Source organism: Polypterus senegalus, chromosome 6, assembly GCF_016835505.1.
Source record: "Polypterus senegalus isolate Bchr_013 chromosome 6, ASM1683550v1, whole genome shotgun sequence".
NCBI lineage: Eukaryota > Metazoa > Chordata > Cladistia > Polypteriformes > Polypteridae > Polypterus > Polypterus senegalus.
Genome location: NC_053159.1, coordinates 192,417,871 through 192,439,233, shown reverse-complemented (window position 1 = coordinate 192,439,233; position 21,363 = coordinate 192,417,871). Strand labels below are relative to the sequence as shown.

The following is a 21,363-nucleotide window of genomic DNA, read 5'->3' as shown; positions in this document are numbered from 1 at the left end:
ATTACAAAGAGACAATGGGGGCAAACACGAATACCTCTCACCAACGTAACACTAAATTACTTTGGTTTGCCTAAATTATAAATAAAGACATACAAAACATTTATCAAGTTCTATGCAAAATCTCACACCACAACAGAGTTCATTCAAGCCAGCATGGAGTGTGAAGGATTTGGGGTTAGTGCTAGGACTTTTCTTGCATGACTCCCTGACTCCAGGTGATTTTTGCCATCTATGTTTGAATTTTGACACTCCGATCTTGGATTATGTTTGTCTCTGACTACGTCCTGTTGACTGACCAGCTTTTCAGGTTTTCCCTTCTATAACCTCTTGTCCCTGTCGTTTCCTTCCTTTACAATGTGAAGTCCTTTTTGGGCTGGCTGTTTTCCACTGTGGTCACGATAATCCTCAGTTCCCCTGTGACCCGGGGCCTAGGATCAGGTCACCATCCCTCTTACGTGCTGTTAAATAAGGTTAACAAGGTTGGCATCAATAAGGTTGTAAAACCATCTGCTCCGATACCCCCTTTTTATGGGGAATAACCACACAACCCGTGTGAACCTGAAAAATGGTGGGTAACAAAGCAGAGTGTGGGAGAGTCACACTAATTCTGGAGAGCTACTTACATGACGTCTTCTTTTGGTTTCTTCCCAGTTTTTTTACAGCCAGCGGGACAGGGTTTGAAGCCTTCTTCACCTCTTCGGGGACCTTAGTTGTCGCAGTGTGTACCAAGAAGGAATACGCGACCGTCATGCTGCCAGATCACTGCTTCTGTGACTCCTTGTGGGTAAGCAGCCGCTGGTGGGGTGAATCAGGGCAACAGTTACTCTCACACAAGAGCCTAGTGGTGGCACCAGAGTATCAAGGACGACACCCAGCCTTGTTGTCAGATAGTGATGGCTGTTGTCCTTGTCTGTCACTGTCATGCTGCAGCCCTGTCTCTGCTCCTTGGATGTACTCAGTTATACTAAAATGTGTTTGTTTTCCTGAAATTCAGTCGATTACAACATATTAATCAATAAACTGATTGATTGGTTAGTCCATATGTGGAGGTCTTAGAAAGCCCACCCTATGAATAGTAGTGTTTTCACACACTCCTCCTGCTCCTGCTTGCCATCAAGTCCATCAGCCTAAGCCTTTGTTTTCCGCACTCGCCCTTGGGGTCCTCTCATGTAGCAGGTCACCAGCTGCCCCCTCATTGTCATCAACCTTCATAATAGTAGAGCTTTAGGCGAATCAACAAGGCCATTCAGCTTGGTTTTTGCATTCCATAATAGTCATATGCCACCACCTCCTTCAACCTTCAAGCCAATTTGTTTCATATATTTGGGTTCTGAAGATTTGGCTTTCTTCTTTTAGACCCGTGCCATGTTTTGTTCCTTTGCTGTATATTTTATTTTGGGTTTATATTCGCCCTATCGTCATGTTTACAAGAGTCCAGAGAAATTCTTATTTGTGGGTTTCTGTCAACATGCAACACGGCACCACTCTCCAGCACCATGATCACCAGATCTCGAAACTTGAACAATGTCAGGTCATCTACAGGATTTGTCTAATAATAAAGCAGTGTGTGCTCCTCCTAAAGCTGTGTTACACGAGAAGGGCGTAAAAGTCGCCAACTGTCCCCGTTAGCAACTTAAGGCAGGGCGATCGATGGCCACACCAGAACACTTACAGCCTGCTAGGCCCTTAAATAGAGAAGGGCTGGGGCAACAGTGTCAGGGTACCCACCCCCTTGGGCTCAGTATACAAATAACATACACAGTCGCTGCAAAAATGGTCATAATCTTATATAATACTCTACCGTGAGTGTTCATTTGTCTGTCCAGGATTTTAAATCACCTGTAGCTCGCAAACCGTTTGAACTATTGACCTGAAATTTAGTACACATATACCGGTTTGGCGCACGAAAAACCGAAGCATCTCCGACTCCAACATCGACGTAATAGAAAAATCTGTAATTACTGGTTAGAGGAGGTGCTGGGAATGATTTCCTTGTGCGGCAATACACTTTTCTGCACACCGCACCATGTTGTCATAGACGTGACGCAGCTCAGCCACTTCAGTTTTTCCAATTTCACTCCAAATATTGTCCTTCAGTTCCTCTAATGTCTTTGGATTATAGACATACACTTTTCCTTTCAGATTGCCCCACAGGTAAAACTCGCAAGTGGATAGGTCCGGTGATCTTGGTGGCCACAAACCTTTGCTGACAGGTTGTTCCTCTGTGAAGACGTTGTGAAGTCGAGAAAGTTACTCGCTAGAAGTGTGACATGTCACTCCATCCTGTTGAAAGACGGCGTACCCACTGGCTCACAGCTTCCTTACTAATGCACAGTTGGGGCTGCTGACCCTGTTGCGACTACAAGGCTCCAGCCAGTCGGAGATGGTTCGGTTTTTTGTGCGCCACCCTTTACTACATGACGTCTACTGTCCACTTTAGGGGTGATGATTGACCTCCAAGGTTATTCCTCTTTTTACTTTTATTTTATTTTATTGTAGAATCAACTCTCAGCAGCGGGCAGCAGGGTGCCATTCTCGTCCCTACCACCTTCGCTGTCACTTCCCCTACCTCTTCATATCTTAAATCATTCTTGAGGCAAATTGAAAACTTAACTTAAGTGAAAAATTAATAAAAAAACGTACCAAGTAATTGCAACACAAACATCGACTTAATAAGTTTTAATGCGAAAAGATGCCAACGAAAGAAGAGAAGAAGCGGGCCGCTAGGGTGAAGAAAGAAAGAGCAGCTCAGGAAGCAGCAAGCGCATCAATATCTGAGCAAACGAATGATAAACGTACAGAGAAAGAGGATGAAGGCTAGGACTGCTCAAGTCAAGTGGATTCACTGCACGTTATCATTATAGCAGTGCATGTGCCGTTACCGGTACATGAATATAAAGTTATAAATAAATCAAACCATATTCATTAAGAAATTGTCAGAAATAAACATAAGAAAACAGCAGTAGAATTTGAAAAATAATGTTGAATGGAATGAAACTCCTCTCTAATCTGAATTATAAAACAACACAAGATTGTGATGTTAGTTAAAGAAACCATTGTGTGATGCCCTTATACTCCAGTAACTGGCGTGGCAGTAACAGCAATCGGACATTTCCTGTAGTCATTGACTAGCCTCCCACAGCACACTTCTCCGACTCGGCCACATTTGTGAAGTTTCAACTGTAAACTGCCCAGGCAGTTCCCATGGAATTTTGGGAAGTTACCTTGGCAACAGCTGACATGAATATCTCAATATCGCTCTGCCCATCAACATTCACAATGGCGTCACAAAAAGACTTTTAAAAAAAAAAAAATGACAGCTTCTTCAAGAAATACGATAGGGCACAACAAATGTTCAGAAATCCAGATTGGCCGCCAAGAAGTCCTAGAAACTCACTAGAAAAACCACAGAAAATGAATAAAAATGCACGAGTCCCAACACTGCCCTACTCTCTGTGAATCCACACTGAAGAAAATGAATGACTCGTGGTGTGTTTTGGTCAGTGAGTGAAGTGCAAAACAACGTGTGGCTACGGCAGGTACTTACGTGTGTCCAGTCCTTGGCGTTTCACATTAATCAACTACGTTGTTGTGTACCATATATACTCGCAGATAAGTCGGGACTTGACTTTACTGTATAATTTCTGGTATTCTATTATGTCGATCATATAAGTCGAATGTGGAAAACTCACGCTATTGGTCCAAGAGATTACAATATGCTGACGCCCACCTGAGAGAGTCACCATGGAGTACACGGCCTTTTTGTTTTCTATGTATTGTACCTACGTGACCACACGGTAATACTTGAACTATTCCGAAGCAACGTTTGCACTGTTTTGCGTTTTTTTTATATCTCACACCCTCATACACCTTTATCGTAAGAGCATCCCTTATCTACGGTGGAGCGTTCGATCAAAAGAAAATATGAAGCTGGTTTTAAATTAAACGTAGTTGAAGAAGCGAAAGAAATTGGTAACCGCGCTGCTGCAACAAAGTTCGATGTGTCTGAAAAACTGATGTGAGATTGGAGGAGGCAAGAAATTTATTTATTTATTTTTTTTTTATATCAAGTGTCGCAGTTTTGAACAGGCATATAAGTTGGGGGTCTGATTTTATGATTGATTTTTCAGGTTTCAAGACCCGACTTATACGTGAGTATATACGGTAAATGAACGTTTATTTTCCACGTTCTGCAGTTCCACAGTTATAGATGAAGCTCAAGACAGACACGATAAGACAACCGTGTGTTTCCAGAGCCCAATTAATACACACACAAACTTACAATAACTTCCTAGTTCCCATTAACCCCTGCAACCCTGCACCCCTTTTTAAAGAAACAAATCCCCAGTAAAACTGAACCATGGTCTAGCTCAGTGGTCTCAAACTCCGGTCCTGGAGGGCTGCGGTAGCTGCAGGTTTTCATTCTAACCCTTAATTAGTGACCTGCTTTTGCTGCTAATTAACTTCTCTTGAATTCATTTTAATTGATTTGCTCTTGAAGACTCAGACCCCTGAATTGTTTCTTTAAGTAGCAGCCAAACAATACTGAGATACAAAATGAGCCAAAACATGACCAGCAAACTGTGTCTGTGCATCATACAATATCTGAAAATAAAGAAAGGTGAAGGTCTCGAGAATGTTGATCCCCTAAACATTTTGACAGTGCTGCTCTTAGAAAAGAGAAAATCAACAGTTGTGAAAATATCTGCTATTGTACAATGAGAGCAGCAAATTATTCTTCTTTCGTCTGCTTCCATTAGAAGTCGCCGCAGCGGATCATCTTCTTCCATATCTTCCTGTCCTCCTCATCTTGCTCTGTCACACTCATCACCTGCACGTCCTCTCTCACCACATCCATAAACCTTCACTTATGCCTTCCTCTTTTTCTCTTCCCTGTCAGCTCTATCCTTAGCATCCTTCTCCCAATATACTTCTCATCTTTCCTCTGCACATGTCCAAACCAACGCCATCTCGCCTCTCTGACTTTGTCTCCCAACCGTCCAACCTTAGCTGACAACTTATGTCCTCATTTCTAATCCTGTCCATCCTCGTCACATCCAGTGCAAGTCTTAGCATCTTTAACTCTGCCACCTCCAGCTCTGTCTCCTGTGCCATCGTCTCCAGCCCATATAACATAGCTGGTCTCCCTACCTGAAGACCTTCACTGTCACTCTTGCTGATACCCGTCTGTCACAAATCACTCCTGTCACTCTTCTCCACCCGCTCCACTCTCTTCTTCACCTCTCTTCCACAATCCCCATTACGCTGTACTGTTGATCCCAAGTATTGAAACTCCTCCACCTTCACCAATTCTACTTCCTCATCCTCACCATTCCACTGACCTCCGTCTCATTCACACACATGTATTCTGTCGTGGTGGTCCTACTGACCTTCATTCCTCTCCTCTCATATCTCCACTTCTCCAGGGTCTCCTCAACCTGCTCCCTACTCTCACTACAGATCACAATGTCATCAGCAAACATCACAGTCCACGGGGACTCCTGTCTAATCTCATCTGTCAGCCTGTCCATCACCATTGTAAATAAGAAAGGGCTCAAGGCCGATCCCTGATGTTATCCCACCTCCTTCACTCCTACCGCAGACCTCACCTCTGTCACACTTCCCTCGTACATATCCTGTACAACTCTCACATACTTCTCTGCCACTCCCGACTTCCTCATCCAATACCACAACTCTTCTCGAGGCTCCCGTTAGAGACTTTCTCCAGGATCACAAAGACACAGTGCAACTCCTTTGGCCTTCTCTCTGCTCGGAGTCCACTTCCCTGATGGATCTCATCCATGTTTGCCCGTGTTTCTCTTCTCCAGACAGTCGTGCCACTTGAGCCCTTGTCCCGTCCTTGACAGGCTTCCTCCAGACTCGGTCCGTTGTCTCCCTTCGTTTCTTGCATCATCACCGTCTCGCTGATCTTTACCACTCTCGCCCTTCTTCTGCCTCCTCGTATCCTCTGCCTTTCCCTCCTTGAGACCTGCCTCCGTATTCTCTTCCTTGTTGTGCCATACATCAACACGTTTCTCAGGTACGTCACAGAGGAAAAATGGTGAAGCATAATTTCAACACAGCACTGCCCCTGGATACCACTTTCCAACAAGCCAGTTTTTACGGGAGTGAGATGGAGTTACGAATTGAAAGTTTTGGAAGGTGACATCACAGAAACTTGCCCATGATTAGGGCAAAGGGAGACATTTGACCCCGTACCCAGAGCCAGCGCAGCACGTGCGTTATGATCAGGGTGAGCTTTGGAGAGAGTTTGCCTATTAGCCATTAGAATGAGTAATCTGGAGTGAATGGACACATCCTGATCAGAGTCATTTTAAAGACGTGGCCAGCAGCAGTGGAGCGTCTTTAGTGTTGTAAAGGGGCAGACAAGACAAAGTTAAAGAGGGGGCAGCCTGGGTGACCCCGTATATTAATTGACAGCACTAAAAAATTGCGGAGACGTCTTTCCATACACTAGTTCAAGACAGAACTGAAGTAGGTTGGTGGCCGTCTTCATTATATTGGTCTTTTACAGAAGTGACGTCAGCACTGGAGTGGCAGTTAGTCTTCCATACTGCAGAGGGAGGAAGAGAGAAGGCATCAAACCACAGCGCCATCCCCTGGTTTGATGGGTTATTACCATCCCCTGGGCCGCTAAGCTGTCCACCATGCACAGGTGCTTGACAGTGGGATGATAAACCGCAGTAAAGCTTTGTGTGGCTGAAGAGCCGCTGCCTTGTGTGGCCGGTAAACCCTTAGGTACGATGTGGCCTGAATGTCAGATTCCATTGTCTCCTTTGTTTGCCCCTCAGCACTGCATAGCCGTGGTTCACATCCCAGGCAAGAGACCGTTTGGACAGAGTTTGGTTTCCATTTACATCAATGGGCAGCAGAAGCTGACAACTCCACTCAAGTTTCCACTGATGAATGAGGTACGTCATTTGATTTTGTATCTTGTGGTCGAGGATGGCAGGCCAACTCTCTCTCTAGGTTCAGCATGGCACTTCTCGATTGTTGGCCTGGCCTACTACGACTCTGTCTTCCTCCGTCTCGATGAGTCTGATTGCAGTCAGAGACCTTTCTAATGGGATGTTTGAATTAGTAAATTAAGTGGGATACAGTCCTGCATGGAAGGGTTCCTGCACCAAGATGGCGTCGTCTTCAGGCTATCCCAGAATTCTCCAGATAGTGCGATGACACAGAGACGGCCTGCTGACAAGTTTGCTCCTTCTTTTCAGCCCTTTACCTCCTGTTGCATTGGATCTGCTGGCCAAAGGACCACCACGCCGACCCCAACACAGATTCCTGACCCTCCATTCTCTACGCCCACCACTCCTGGACGCACATCTCTTGGGGGGATCTTGTCTCCACCCAGTTGGGGTGGAAGTATGGGAAAACCGGAGTCCGTGACCAGGTTGATCTCTGCTGGGACACAGGACAGTGAGTGGGGCTCCCCAACATCGCTAGAAGGCCAGCTGGGCTGTGTGCTCGTCTTCCATGAAGCTCTGCAACCCGCCCAAGTCAAGGCACTATATTGCACAGGTGGGTAACACACTGAAGCCTGCTGGGAGTTGTTCACAGGTGACATTCTCACACTTTGTTGTTGTGTTTACAGGGCCCAACTGTGTTTCTCCATTAAAAAGTCAGGATTCGGACGTCGGTGACCTGCATTCTAAGCTCCTTCTGTTTTATGTTCCAAAGGTGAGTCCCGGCGAGCACCTAGTGAGGGTCTCCAATTTTGTGGACTTCCTCCTTCAGCCCCGGTGATGACTTGATGTTGTAAGGCAGCACCCACCAGTCTTGTGTGGGTTGGGATTGCCTTTGTGGTGCCACAGTCGGACCTTTGTTTACCGTTACTGTGCCCATGACCCTCATTAGCACAGCAACCAGTAGAAATGTCACTTTAATACAAAAATTATCATTATAAGACAAACTCAGTTATTTAAAGTCCCACATAAAATGTGACATACTTTTAAAACAGTAAATCGAAGTGCTCAGTGACTTTCAATGTGGCACTGCCATTCGATGTCACCCATCCAACAAGTCAGCTTGTCAGATTTCTGCCATGCTAGAGCTGCTCAGGTCAACTGGAAGTGGACACGTCAAGGAGCCAAGTGGTAGACCACAGTAGCTCACAGACAGAAACCACGCCAGGCCGAAAAATCATCTGTCCTCGACCACAGCGCTCACGGCTCAGAACTGCCTCTAGACGTCATGTCAGCACACGAACTGTACATTGGGAGCTTCGTCATATGGGCATCCATGGCTGAGTATCTGCACGGAAACCTAAGATGTGCAATGCCAGGTGTTGCCATTGGACTGTGGGACAATGAATCACACTTCATTCTGGGATTGGTAGATGCCAGGAGAACCTTACGTACCTGAAGGCTTAGTGCCAACTATAACAATTTGGACATGAGCGTCCGTAGGCTTTGCCCCCTACGAACAAGGTTACCCGAACTATTCTAGAACATTTCAGGAATTATGTACTGCTCTGATGACGACCTTTCTGGTCATTGCATAGGTCATTATGTTACCAATTGTCGAAGAAGAATTCATCATTATTTGCAGAGTTACGGTATTTGCCACATTTCTCGAGATATTATCAAAAATTCATTTGAGGGTTCCTCCCGAGTGCCTCTTTCTCTTGGCTCAAAAACTAATCCGCACATCGTCACCTCATCACAGGCTCAAGTTTCGAGTTTGGTATTTTTCTGTCCAGCTGTTTTAGCTCAAGACCGTCCTCGAGAAACTGTGACACACAGACAAACACCCGTCATCGACATATCGATGTTTTTGGTATCGGGGACCCGAAAACTGGAGATTGAAATTTTTGATGAATCTTAACGCTTTCACAAAATCCTCACCCCAATAGACAATAGGTTACTATGGGGAAGGGCACAAAAAAATAGATTGGTGTGGCTTATCGTGTGTTGGACGAGGCCCCATAATTCCATTGCATTAAGTGAAATCGTAGAGGATTGTGGGCTTCCCAACAGTTTTCTGTTTCAGCACAACAAAGTGAGGTCCTCACACGAAGAATCTGAGTGGCCTGCACAGAGCGCTGACTATCCTAAAAGCCCATCAGACACCTTTGGAGTGAATTGTAAGGCCGACTGCTAGCTGGGCATTATGTGCCAACATCCGTGGCCGAGCTCACTGGTGCTCATCTGTAGGACTGGAAGGGGATCCGCACAGCCGTGTCCAAAACCGAAAAGGAAAGAAGAGAGGGGACTTCGAAAGCTGCAATTGGATTATCCACCTCCATATTAAGGAGCAGGGTATGGCATGGGATGTGTGGTGTGCGGGCACCCACATACTTTGGCCATTGTGAAACAAAATGCAGAAAAAGGTTTTGGGGCAGCCACCTGTATATTTGAATAAGGCTGCAAAAAGTGAAGATTTGGCAGTACAGAAGTGTACAGACTGAGTCCAAAATAGAACTGAATTCACAAGAGGAAGTTGTCTGGCTTATAAGGCAGGTTAGCGGAAGTGACATCAGCAGCCCCAGAACTGGAAGTGACGTCAGCGGCCCCAGAACTGGAGGTGACGTCAGCAGCCCCAGAACTGGAGGTGACGTCAGTGGGCCCAGGCAGAATGTCCCGTGTTTGGTCTGCAGGGATAAAAGAGAGAGGTTAACTGCATTCTGCCACCCTTTGGCCTGGCATGGAATTGCCTTCTGTTGGTCCTCCTCGCTGCCATGCACACATCTGTGACACCGTATAGTGTAGATCAGATGTGTAATATTTTATGTCGGGTTTTAAATAATTGGTGTTTAGTTGATGAAAATATAGGAAATGTTAGTTAACCGCTGTGTACCTGCACTCCGTGAAGAGCACTACAAACTTAAACTGAATTGAATCGAAGCGAAGTGACTCTGCGGTCCTAATAAATGATATTAATGAGCTGGTTTGGTGTGCCACTCACACTGGGCTCAACTAGATCACTGCCATGATGTTCTAACATTGGCCCCTCTGCTTCTTTTTAAGTAAGCAATGGCCTGTGCTGAAGGACGGCACTTAATTCTGAGGACCCTGCGCCCCTCAGGGGGTGTGCCTCTCGTTGTTGGGTCTGTTCGCACACGGTTGGCACCGTAAGTCGCTTGCTGCATGCGCAGTTTACCTTTATGGACACATCTACTCAATTCTTCCAATTTTCAGAGTGTGTAACTGACCCCACAGTGAGGGGCACATACACCACGAGACTGTGCCCCCTTAACACTTGTAGGCCGAAGCGGGCTGCTTGTGTGTTGACTGTATACACAACAGGCTGTCGAGTCATTCTGGATTGTCCTTTTGCAGGCCTGCAGAAACCCCATCTGTCTGGACTTGTCGTCAAACCTCCTTCATGGCAGACTGACGGGCAACAAGGTGGTGAACTGGGATATTAAGGTGAGATGCTCAGTGGTGTGTATGGGGTAGACCAAATACATTGACCAGACACAAAGTCAGTCAGTGCCATGGAAAGGAATGAGAGTGTGCAGCCAATCGGGAGGGTTGGTCAAAGAGTGCGGGCACAGACGGGTCACTGGCAGACAGGTGAGACGGAGAGATGTGTTCTCATGCTGAAATGTCCAAGGGGTCATTTGGACACCTTGGTCAAAGCGCAAACCTCTGAAATGATGGCAGACACACCTTCATTTATGTTGGGACTGCATGCTTGATGATTTTGTTCCTTACATGTTCTAAAATGAGAGTCCTTTGACCTTTTTAAATCGTCCATCCGTGTTTCTGAACCGACTTCATTCATCGCAGGAGCCTGAACTTTCTCTAAAGGCATTGCTTACTGGACATGTGGACAGCTGCATGATGGGACACCCCTCCATCTTAAGGCACACGATCACATACTCATACTGAGCCAGTTCAGGGTGACCAGGATTGACAAAAGGCACAGCTGTGACCCACCAGGGCACCCTCGGGACATTCCTGTTCTTTAGTATGTGCCGCCCAGTCCAGTGTTGGTTCCTGTCTTATGGCCTTTGCTGTCAGATTAGGCTTGGCCTTCCCACAACTGGGTACTGGTGAAGGTGGGTTTAAGAAATGGATGGATAGACTGTTAATATTATCGCTTGTCGTTCAAATAAAGTGTCATTTAGTGAGGACGTGAGCTCACTTACAGAAAAAGTGAAGGAGTGCAACTGCCTGCCGTAGATAGTGCTGGGCGGTCAAGGAGGCCTGTGGAACCCTGGGTGAAATGAAGCCGTGCGTCATTGTAGTTGGAGTCAGATTTGGGAGTGAGCGTCCTCTCCTCCGTCTGAGTGACCTTTAATATTGATTGGCTCTGTGAACCTTCCTAGACTCCCAGATTATCTTCCATTTCTTTGTATCTGAGAGTTATGAGGCTCTAAAGGCCAAGATGCCCAAGTTCAGGCTGGCTGCTACGGCACTTATGAACACTTGTAATGTCCGTTCAGTGGACCGATACCAAGCAGAGCAGGTGGTGTCACAGACCAGGTGTCCTTTTGCTCCTCTTTTCTGGCACCCAAACCCCTGAAGGTTTTTTTTTTTTTCTTCCAATTTAGGACATGATCAACACCATTGGTGGAGTCAACGCCCTCTTCCCTCTGCTGGAGCAAATCAGTCACCTAAGCAGGACAGAGAAAGTCGACAGGGACCCCACCGGCGACTACATCACCACTGATCTGTCGACGCCAATGGAAGGAGACTGGGTGGTGCTGCCCTCAACTAGGGCCTCAGGTGAGGCTGCACTTCCCATCATTGCATGTTTAACACATTTTGGGGTTTATCCTGGCATTTCTGGGCATCCCATTCATTTCATATCATCCAACGCTACCTTCAACCACATTTCCTTTGGCCCCTCTTCTGGATCTCATCCCTTCCAACTTGTTACCCCTCTTTACTTTATCATCTTCTGGCTTGTCTCTCCACAGGTGTGGCCCACCTCAGTCTGTTTCTCCATTTGCCTCCACACCAAGTCTTTGACCTAACTAGCTGTTCGTCTTTCTGTCAGCCTGTCACGCTGCACACGTCGTCACTGTCTTTCTCCTTTTTACTCCTGGGTTTCCCTCAGGTTCCATCTTCATGTCTCCCTCCCATACTCTTCATCAACACAGCTTTCGCAAACCCCATGTCCTGCTCGGCTCGCTTAGAAGACAGAATGGTGGGCAGCTCCCTGGCTGCCCCTGCTATGCCCACCTCTCCTTCTGCCCTCAACTTGTCCCCTAACTAGCAGAACTTCCCTGCTTTCCCCAAAACAGCTCCACCGCTGACACCTACATTTACTCAAACTCCATTGCATTCTGCACCCAAAGTTCCACAGAGCAGGATATCCAAGAAAAAGACAAGGCGTGAAAGTAGGGCACCACTTAGACACTTATCAGCTCGGCCATTGGTAGACTCTGATTTGACCTTTTTGTCTCTTCTTCCTTCTATTTGTGCCTGAGGTATGAGACATTAAAGCCTAATTTATAAGTGATTTTATTTTTAGAGAGACGTTACACCCCGCATAACCCCCCGTTTTTGCTCAGTGGGGACATTTTTTTTCTAACCATGTGACACTAAATCCAAGAATGGTGAATTTCAAGGAGAGTTTAGCTATGTGGGTGCCAGAATAACGAATGAAGGGCTAAATAAGACGAAACAGGTCCTCAGAACGCAAGGAAGACCTCCAAAACCATCTGCAATACATCTGCTCATCATGGGGGTCCCCCCATTCACGAGAATATGACACTCACCCCTCCCAATGGGTCTGATGATCCAGGTCAGGTCAGGTTGGGGGGCATGCACTGGTACAGCATGTTGCCACTCCCACCACACGATGGAACAGCTCAGGATCCTGGTTGGCAACCCCCCAGCCAGGTGTTACATGGGTGTCCCCTTGGCCTGGTCCAGTCACTAGGGTCCTCAACAATGAGGGTCCTATGATCCACATCACCCTCGGAGTAAGCGAGCCACATGGCCGTAGTGTCGTAACTGACGCTCCCTCATAATGCAGGTCATGTGCCTTATTTGGGACTCCGTGAGCAACACAAAGTCAAACCAGCGGCGCCCAAGGACCCTCTGAAGAGACACACATGAAGGAGCCCAGTCTTCATCTCAGGTCACTGGATAGCGTCCATGAGTCGTAACCATTTAGTGAGACAGGAAGCAACATAAAGACTTAGACCTTCGTCCTTTTGCATAGATATCAGGAGCGCCACACACCCCTTCCCAGTGACCTCATGACCCCCACGCTCTCCCAATCCGTCTACCGACTTCATAGGAAGAGTCACCAGACGCATGAATGTCACTGCCAAGGTTAAGTAAACCTCTCAGTGACGAGGTCGACACTCACTCTGCAGACAGACACACTGCTGATGGCCGCGCCTAAGAGGTCATTAAAGGCCTGGCCCTTGGCTGTTATCAGGACACTCAGACTCCTCGCTCAGTCTCTCGAGAGCCCCCATCAGAGCCTGACACTGACACTCTACCTTCCCCTTAAAGTCAGTAATGGCAGGCACAAGTCTCCTTCTACTGTATCTCACATCCTTTGCTGTGACATTGTTAGTTATGTGACACTGACCAAACACCGTCCCTTATTGACTAGGGGTCAGATGGGCCACTTCAACAAGTATAAATGTGTTTTGGTCGCTCACTATGGGTGTGCGCTCTGCACGCTGGCTTCACGTGATTCATTGTACACCAGGCGTTCGACCTCTTCATGTGTACACCTTGACAAGAGCACCCTCAGTGAAAGGCCTGCTGGGATATATATAGCTGGAAACGTCAATATAGGTGATGGTAATAAATCACAAACACTCACAAATCTCAAAAAATATCATTCACTCACAAATATAAAAATTACTAACAACCTCCTTATGGCAGCTGATTCTGGTTTAACTCCTGTTCTCATCCTCCTTGATCGGAGTGCAGCCTTTGACACTCTTTGTCGCACGACTCTTCTCAATAGATTATCTTCGATTGGCATTACCCACACTCCACTAGATTGGTTCAGATCCTACCTCTCAGGCCGCATTCTGTTTGTTCAGCTTAAAACTTTCACATCCCAACCCACCGCTGCTGTCACTTCAGGTGGGCTCTGTCCTGGGACCCCTCCTCTTCATTATTGACCTCCTTCCCCTTTCGTAAGTATAACATTAGCTCCCTCTGTTATGCTGATGACCCCCAGCTCTATCTCACTAGCAAACCTACTGCTTCCTTTCCACCCTCCTCACTTACTGATTGCGTAGCAGAAATCAAATCCTTCAAATTTTCTTACATAACAAGTGACAAAACTGAGGTTCTCCTCATTGGTACAAAGTCCACATTATCCAAAACGGATCATTTTTCCTTTGTTATTGATTATTCCTCTGTCTCCCTTTCTCCACAGGTGTCATCCTTGACAGTACTTTATCCTGTCAGTCTCACATCAGTAACATCTCCCGGTCTGCTTATTTCCACTTGCGTAACGTTAATCGTATTCGCCCGTCCCTCACACCCCACACCACCGCTATTCTCGTTCATAGCCTGGTCACTTTTCGTCTGGATTATTGCAATTCCCTTTTCTTTAGTCTTTCTTGCAAATCTCTTTCTAAGCTTCAACTGGTCCAGAATTCAGCTGCCATCCCTCATCGTTACTAGACCCCCACTATTCACCACATCACTCCCATCCTGCAGCAGCTTCATTGGCTTCCAGTTCAGTTCCGAATTCAATTCAAAATTCTTCTGGTAACTTTTAAGGCTCTCCACACCCTCGCCCCTCCATATCTGTCTGACGTCCTCCATGTTGCCATTCCTTCCCGCACCCTCAGATCCTCTTCCTCCATCCACTTGACGGTCCCCTTTGTCCGTCTTACCACCAGCTCTGGAACTCACTACCATCTTAGAAATATTGACTCATTTTCACTTTTCAAATCTAAACTTAAAACTCATTTGTTTAAGGCCGCTCTTTCTCTTTGATTACAATTACTCCGTCTGATTTTAACTTCTGTATTTTACTTTTGTTTTGTCTATTGTTTGCTGTCCTTGAGTGTTTAGAAAGACGCCTACAAATAAATAAAATGTAGTAGTATTATTATTATTACAAATCGAAATGCAAGAACAGGATGCTGTCTGCCCATCTTGTCACCCTCATGCCGTCTTAGTCATCATTAGGAGCTCAAGTTTCAAAGCTCTTATTGTGTATTCTGATCTGAAAGTTTGTAATTTCTGCTTTTACTGATTTGCATTTCAATTTCATCTTTCACAAGTCGCCCACATCTGTCTGCTGTCGGGTCCCTCTGTAAAGATTCGTCTGATTCTCTTTCTCGTCGGGAATCATCATCATCATCATCAGACTTGACCAGCGTATTATTTATGTGTCCTAAAAAGCGTCCTGACGTTCTGCAATATCTGCCCTTGACAAGTTTCCGGCTGTTCCCCCCCCAGTGGTCTTGTTTCTCTCATTTTAAAGCCCTTCATGATTTTTAAGCACTTTGTTTGTGTCGCCTCGGCTCGGCTCCATTTTGTTTTTCCTCTCTGGTGCTGTTTTGTCCTTTTTTGTAATGCAGAGGCCATAGCTGCACACAGTACTCCAGACGAGACCCCACTAGCGCGTTGTTATGTAACTGAACCCTAACCCCCTTGGCATGCACTACACACTTCAGGGCGCTATATAACCAAACGCCCATTAGCTGCCTTGATCGCTTCTTGACGTAGACGCTGACCAGTCCACAAAGACTCCCAGGTGACCTTTCAGGGTCCAAACAGCTCATTGTGTAGATGTCGTATCTTTGACTTCCTCTATTTCTTAATTTACATTTATTTGCATTTCGGTTCATCTGGCCAAGCCTGAATTCTCTATTGATTCAGCTGACTCTGCTCTTCCTCGTACGGCCTGACTGGTTTGTTCTTTATATTCGTGTCATGTCATTTATGTTTCTAAAAGGAGCTGCACTGACCCCTGACCCCTGACAGACGTCACCTCTAATGTCTTATATACACGGATCAGCCCCAGCATTAACACCACCTGCCTGATATTGTGCAGGTGCCCCGTGTGGACTCCACCAGACCTGTGAAGGTATCCTGTGGCATCTGGCACTCCTTAAGGTCCTGTACGCTGCCAGCGGTATTTATCCAGCACATTCCGTAGACGCTCGATCGGATTGAGATCTGGGGAATTTGGTGGCCGAGTCAACACCTTGAACTCTTGGTTGTGTTCCTCAGATTATTCTTGAACAATTTTTGCAGTGTGGCAGGGCGCATTATCCTGCTTAAAGAGGCCTCGGCCACCAGGGAATATGTTGCCAGGATGGGGTGTGAGTGTGGTCTTCAGCCAACTTTGAGTAGGTGGTACACATCAGAGTAACAGCCACATGAGTGACAGGACCCAAGGTTTTCCTGCAGAACATTACCCTGAGCATCGCACTGCCTCCACCGGCTTTCTTTCTTCCCATAATGCATCCTGTTGCCATCTCTTCCCCATGTAAACATCACACACACTCCTGACTATCCACATGACCATAAATAAAAAGTGATTTCTTAGCCCTGGCCATCTTTTCCATTGGGCCTTGTGGTCCAGTTCTGACACTCATATTCCCATTGTAGGTTAATTTGGCAGGGGACAGGGGACAGCATGGATACCCTGACCACTCTGCGGCTATGTAGCAGCAAGCTGTGATACACTGGCTCTTCTGACACCTTTTCTGTCATGGCCAGCATGAAACTTCTCAGTGGTTTGTGCTCCAGTGGGATCGGACGAGACAGGCTAGCCTGCACTCTCCACACGCATCAATGATGCTTGGGTGCCCATGACCCCTGTCGCCGGTTCACCACCTTTGGCAGGTGCTAACCACTGCATACTGTGACACCCCACAAGACCTGCTGTTTTGGAGATGCCCTGACCCAATGTGGCCCTTGTCAGAGTCATTCAGATTCTTAAACTTCTAGAACTGACTGTTTACTGGCTGCCCACCCATTGAGAGGTGCCAACTTAGCGAGATAATCCATGTCACCTGGTAGTGTTTTTTTTATTCTTCTGTATGATTTGGTGTGTACATTATGCTGTAAAATCTAACATCCTATTAGCTTTCTTGATGGCTACTCTACCGAACATGAGAATATCCATCCATCCATTTTCCAACCCATTGAATCCGAACACAGGCTCACGGGGGTCTGCTGGAGCCAATCCCAGCCAACACAGGGCACAAAGCAGGAACCAATCCCGGGCAGGGTGCCAACCCACAGCAGGGCACACACACCCACACTCACACACCAAGCACACACTAGGGCCAATTTAGAATCACCAATCCACCTAACTGGCATGTCTTTGGACTGTGGGAGGAAACCCACGCAGACACGGGGAGAACATGCAGACTCCACACAGAGAGGACCCGGGAAGTCAACCCAGGTCTCCTAACTGCGCCACCGTGCCGCCCACCATGAGAATATATATATATATATATATATATATATATTACATAGTTAACTGTCAAATAATGCAAAGAGTACGTGACACGTGTTTCGCCCTATTTTGGGCTCATCAGGCGTACACACTTCACTGCACCCGTCTTCGGGGATCGGACGTCAGCGTTAGAGGCAAAGGCTCTTTTTACGTTGCGCCACGGCGTGTGGTTCGTTTACTTGACAGCCTGTAGATCGAGGTAATTACATACATAGCCTCCGAAGTTTGAATCACAATCTGATTGTATGGGTGGTTACCTACCAGGTAACGCGTGTGATCTGCTTCTCGCAGCTGAGAGGGCACCCGTGGCGGATGTTTGCCAACTTGCAGGCCAACTACATGCATTACCTGGTAGATAACCACCCATACAATCAGATTGTGATTCAGACTTAAGAGTGCTATGTATATATTTATTTATATATATATATGTATATGTATGTATGTGTGTTTATATATATTACATGTATATATCTATATATCTATAAATCTATTCTTGTTTTCTGCCTAAGAACGTGTCACAGCACCCTGGGCCTGCACTTGGTGAAGAGCGCTGTCCACCGTAATAAAAGAAGAATTTACTACCAACGCTGAAATCGAAGTCCTTACTAGAAATCAGATCAAGTAATGGACCAAGGACGGGCTCCACTCATGGCCTCACTGCGTTCTCTGCTCTGTCCTCTGTGTCCCCTGTCTGGTTCCTATTGTCTCTGTCATCCTAACTGATGGCACATCAGAAACATTTTCCATTCCAAGCATTAACACTACTTTTATGAATCCCATATCACATGTCATATAACAGAGGCATCATAAGCATTGCATTTGTCATTCCAGGAGGTGGCGCATCACAACCATTTGTACCTGTGCATTTTTGTTACTGCAAATGTTTGTGATGCACCAACTGTTGGAATGAGAAACACAATGCATTTTGTTATGACATGCATCACAAAATTCATTCTAAGGGGGGGGCACTGTAAATGTTAATGCTGACGTCTGTGCTGATTGCTTAGATTAAAGCGCAGTTTGAATTGAACTAATGGAACATGGAAAAATAATTTAAAAAAACGACAACAATATTAAAGAAACCCAACACAAGCCTAAGCCTGAGCCGTAACAAACTTGAAATGCTGTCGGCAAAAATAGAAACACGAGACAAAAGACAGCATGGAAACGGTAAGCCATCTGCCCAGAAAGAGCGAGGAGGTGCGGAGGGATGACGGCGTTTTAATTTTGGCACTGCACAGACACAGGAAGGGTGAGGCTGGCGGTGCCGCACACTTGTTGGCAGGGCACACTTTTGCAGGCTGGCAATGGAGTGCAAAGCTGGTGGGTGACCTTGCGACTTTGCTTTGTGTTTCTGGTTTGGTTTAATGTCCACTTCCTGTCCTGGCGCCCCCTTCGGCAGCAGATTTTAGTCAGACTTCTATTTGACTTCATTGTTTATTTAGCTGAGCTTTTTTTTATTGTTGTTTACATTTTTTTTTTTTTTTAAAGTGCAGTACAGTGAGATTTACATTCATAAAAAACAGTAGAAGCATTTCTCACTTTTTTGTTGGAGCTTTTAGTTCTTAAAGTGGGAGCCCACCACAAACGTATACTCCTATCTGTGACTTGTAGTAAAGGCCATAAGACATAAGTGTTCTCACTTTGCACTTTTCCACATTCAACTACATTCTCCGAGTGTTTGCCCGGTTCTTCTGAAGCTTGTTCAGGTCTTCTTGAATTGTCAGTGTCTGCCATCCCTCGGGTTTTAATATCATCTGTGGATTTACTAAAGATGACAAAATCAACGCCGTTACTAGAAATCGGAAAAAGTTACGGACCGAGGACGGCCTCACCGCATTCTACTCTGTCCTCTGTGTTAGCCAACCTGAGATCGGGTCCTCCAGGTGCCCTCTGGTGCCCACAAGCTTCAAGTTTCAGAATGAGTCTTCGGTGTGGGTCCATGTCAAAGGCATCAACAACTCCACAAATTCAAACCGTCCATTAAAGAACTCTAACTGTGTCCGATAACCAGCTGCGCCCTCACAGCGGCCCAAACGTGTGCATCTTGGTTGTTAAGCGAACCACTTCTGGAAAACCCTCTCTGAATGGCTGACCCGCCTCCCCTCTCATTCATTGGTCGGTTCTGCTCAAGCGTAAGAGCTCATTCGTTGGCTACTAAAGTAGGTGATATGGTGGACACCCCAGAGTTGGCCGAATCACCACAGATAGACACATCAGTGGAGGTCTCTGCGGTTTTGCACGGCCATCTTAAATTTCTTGTCTTTCCTTTATCTTAGAGGCTCGGCTGGAGAAAAACATCGTAGCCACGTTTCTACTGCTGATGAAGCACTTCATCCGGAGACACCCCATCAACCAGGAAAGCCTGATCCACTCTCACGGGGTGGCCACTCTGGGGGCTCTCCTGCAGAAGGTAGGGGGCGCTTTTTCCTACTGTAAGCAGACCGATGATTTTCCCTCCTAATGATGGCCGGTATAAGCGCCTTTGTTTGTGTGTTGGGCGCGTCTGGAGTGTCCTGTTGGGTTGATGCTTACATTTTGACTTTTCGGACGTCTATACCATCATGAACCAAATAACAGATGACTCCAGATGTCTTACTGCAGCCTCCCTGAGAATCTTTATGAATTAGAACTTATTAACAAAATACAATAGAAAAGTAAAGCTCAGAAGAGCAAAAATAGACCAAAGGAGTTGCCTAAAAGGTCCAATGCACCCTCTGAAATCTTCAATGCCAGCAAAACCACAAAAAATCCAAAGAAAAACAGCAAAACTCAGAGACGTCAAACTAAAGCAATGATCTCCTGGTCTGAGCTTTATTAAATGGCCAGTGGGAGGAGGCAGGAGTGGTGATGATGTCAGCCTTATGCCCGCCTCCTGGGGCTCCACCCACAAAACACATGGAATGGAGGCACAGCTAATAGGACATCATAATTGAGATAATAGAAAAGCATAAAATATGACAAATAATAAACAATAAAAATAGACTGACGCACAATGCTGCAAATGTATTTCTTCCTTGGATACAGTTGTTTCTTGTATGTTATGATTTTATGAGGTTTTGTTAACCTGAGACCATCTGGGTACGGTTATAGTGTTCCTGGAATTCTGTGAATATTTGTATTCTTGTAGTTTTGTTTTTCTGTGACATCATTTTGGTTTTTCTCGAGTGCAGCACCATTTTGTAGAGCCGTTGCTACGACAGGCTGTGTGGTTGTCAGGGGCGTGGCTCCAGGTGTCGTACGCCGTGACGTCATCGGTGCCACCCTTCAAGTATCTGGTGCCGCTTGTCTTATGTGTGCGAGTGTGCGTTGTTAAGGCGACTTCTCGTTGTGTTTTGTGTTTACCCTACGCATTTCTCCTCATCCTCTCGATCTTCTTGTGCCTCCTGCCAGTTAGTCATTACTGGTGTGTTCTCGTTTGCCCAGATGCCCAGCCGTCTGATGGATGTGAATGTGCTCGTTGGGGTCCAGTTGCTCATCGAGCAGGTCAGCTCGGAGAAGAACATGCAGCTCCTTCATCAGATGCACCAGCACCTCCTCTTTGACTTTCGCCTCTGGAATCAAGGAGACTTTCCTTTTAGAATTGGTAAGAGGGCTTCGCCCGCACTGGCATGTGGGGAATTATATCATGAGCGATGTGCGTTTTGGGATACTTGAAATATTATCTGTATTCAATGAAATATTACTGCTTGTATGAATAAGCTGTGGCTTGTACACTTATAGTCTCACTAGCAGTGCGAAGACGGGTTGAAATCTGAGTACTCAAAGTAGACATCAGTGTTCAGGTGTGCAGAGCACCATCTATTTTGTAATGCGTGTCGTATTAAAATGCATTGCACTTGTGATTCCAACAGATGGCACAGCACAAACATCTGTAGTGATAAAATGCATTGCGTTTGTCATTCTAAAGATGACGTGTAGTAATAAATATTTTATTATGCAGATGTTTTGTGATGCGCCATCTGTTGGAATAACAAATGCAAT

General features: G+C 46.1%; 1 protein-coding gene across 2 annotated transcripts in view; it reads left to right on the top strand.

Moving 5' to 3' along the window:
- nbeal1 (neurobeachin-like 1) overlaps nucleotides 1–21,363 on the top strand; it is a 128,139-nt gene that overhangs the window by 64,126 nt on the left and 42,650 nt on the right. For both annotated transcript variants that reach the window (XM_039757802.1, XM_039757801.1), the window contains 8 exons: nucleotides 652–784; nucleotides 6,813–6,932; nucleotides 7,239–7,542; nucleotides 7,616–7,701; nucleotides 10,302–10,391; nucleotides 11,522–11,696; nucleotides 19,659–19,792; nucleotides 20,806–20,965. In XM_039757802.1, coding sequence (XP_039613736.1) covers nucleotides 652–784; nucleotides 6,813–6,932; nucleotides 7,239–7,542; nucleotides 7,616–7,701; nucleotides 10,302–10,391; nucleotides 11,522–11,696; nucleotides 19,659–19,792; nucleotides 20,806–20,965 — 1,202 coding nt within the window. The remainder of the gene's footprint in view (nucleotides 1–651; nucleotides 785–6,812; nucleotides 6,933–7,238; nucleotides 7,543–7,615; nucleotides 7,702–10,301; nucleotides 10,392–11,521; nucleotides 11,697–19,658; nucleotides 19,793–20,805; nucleotides 20,966–21,363) is intronic.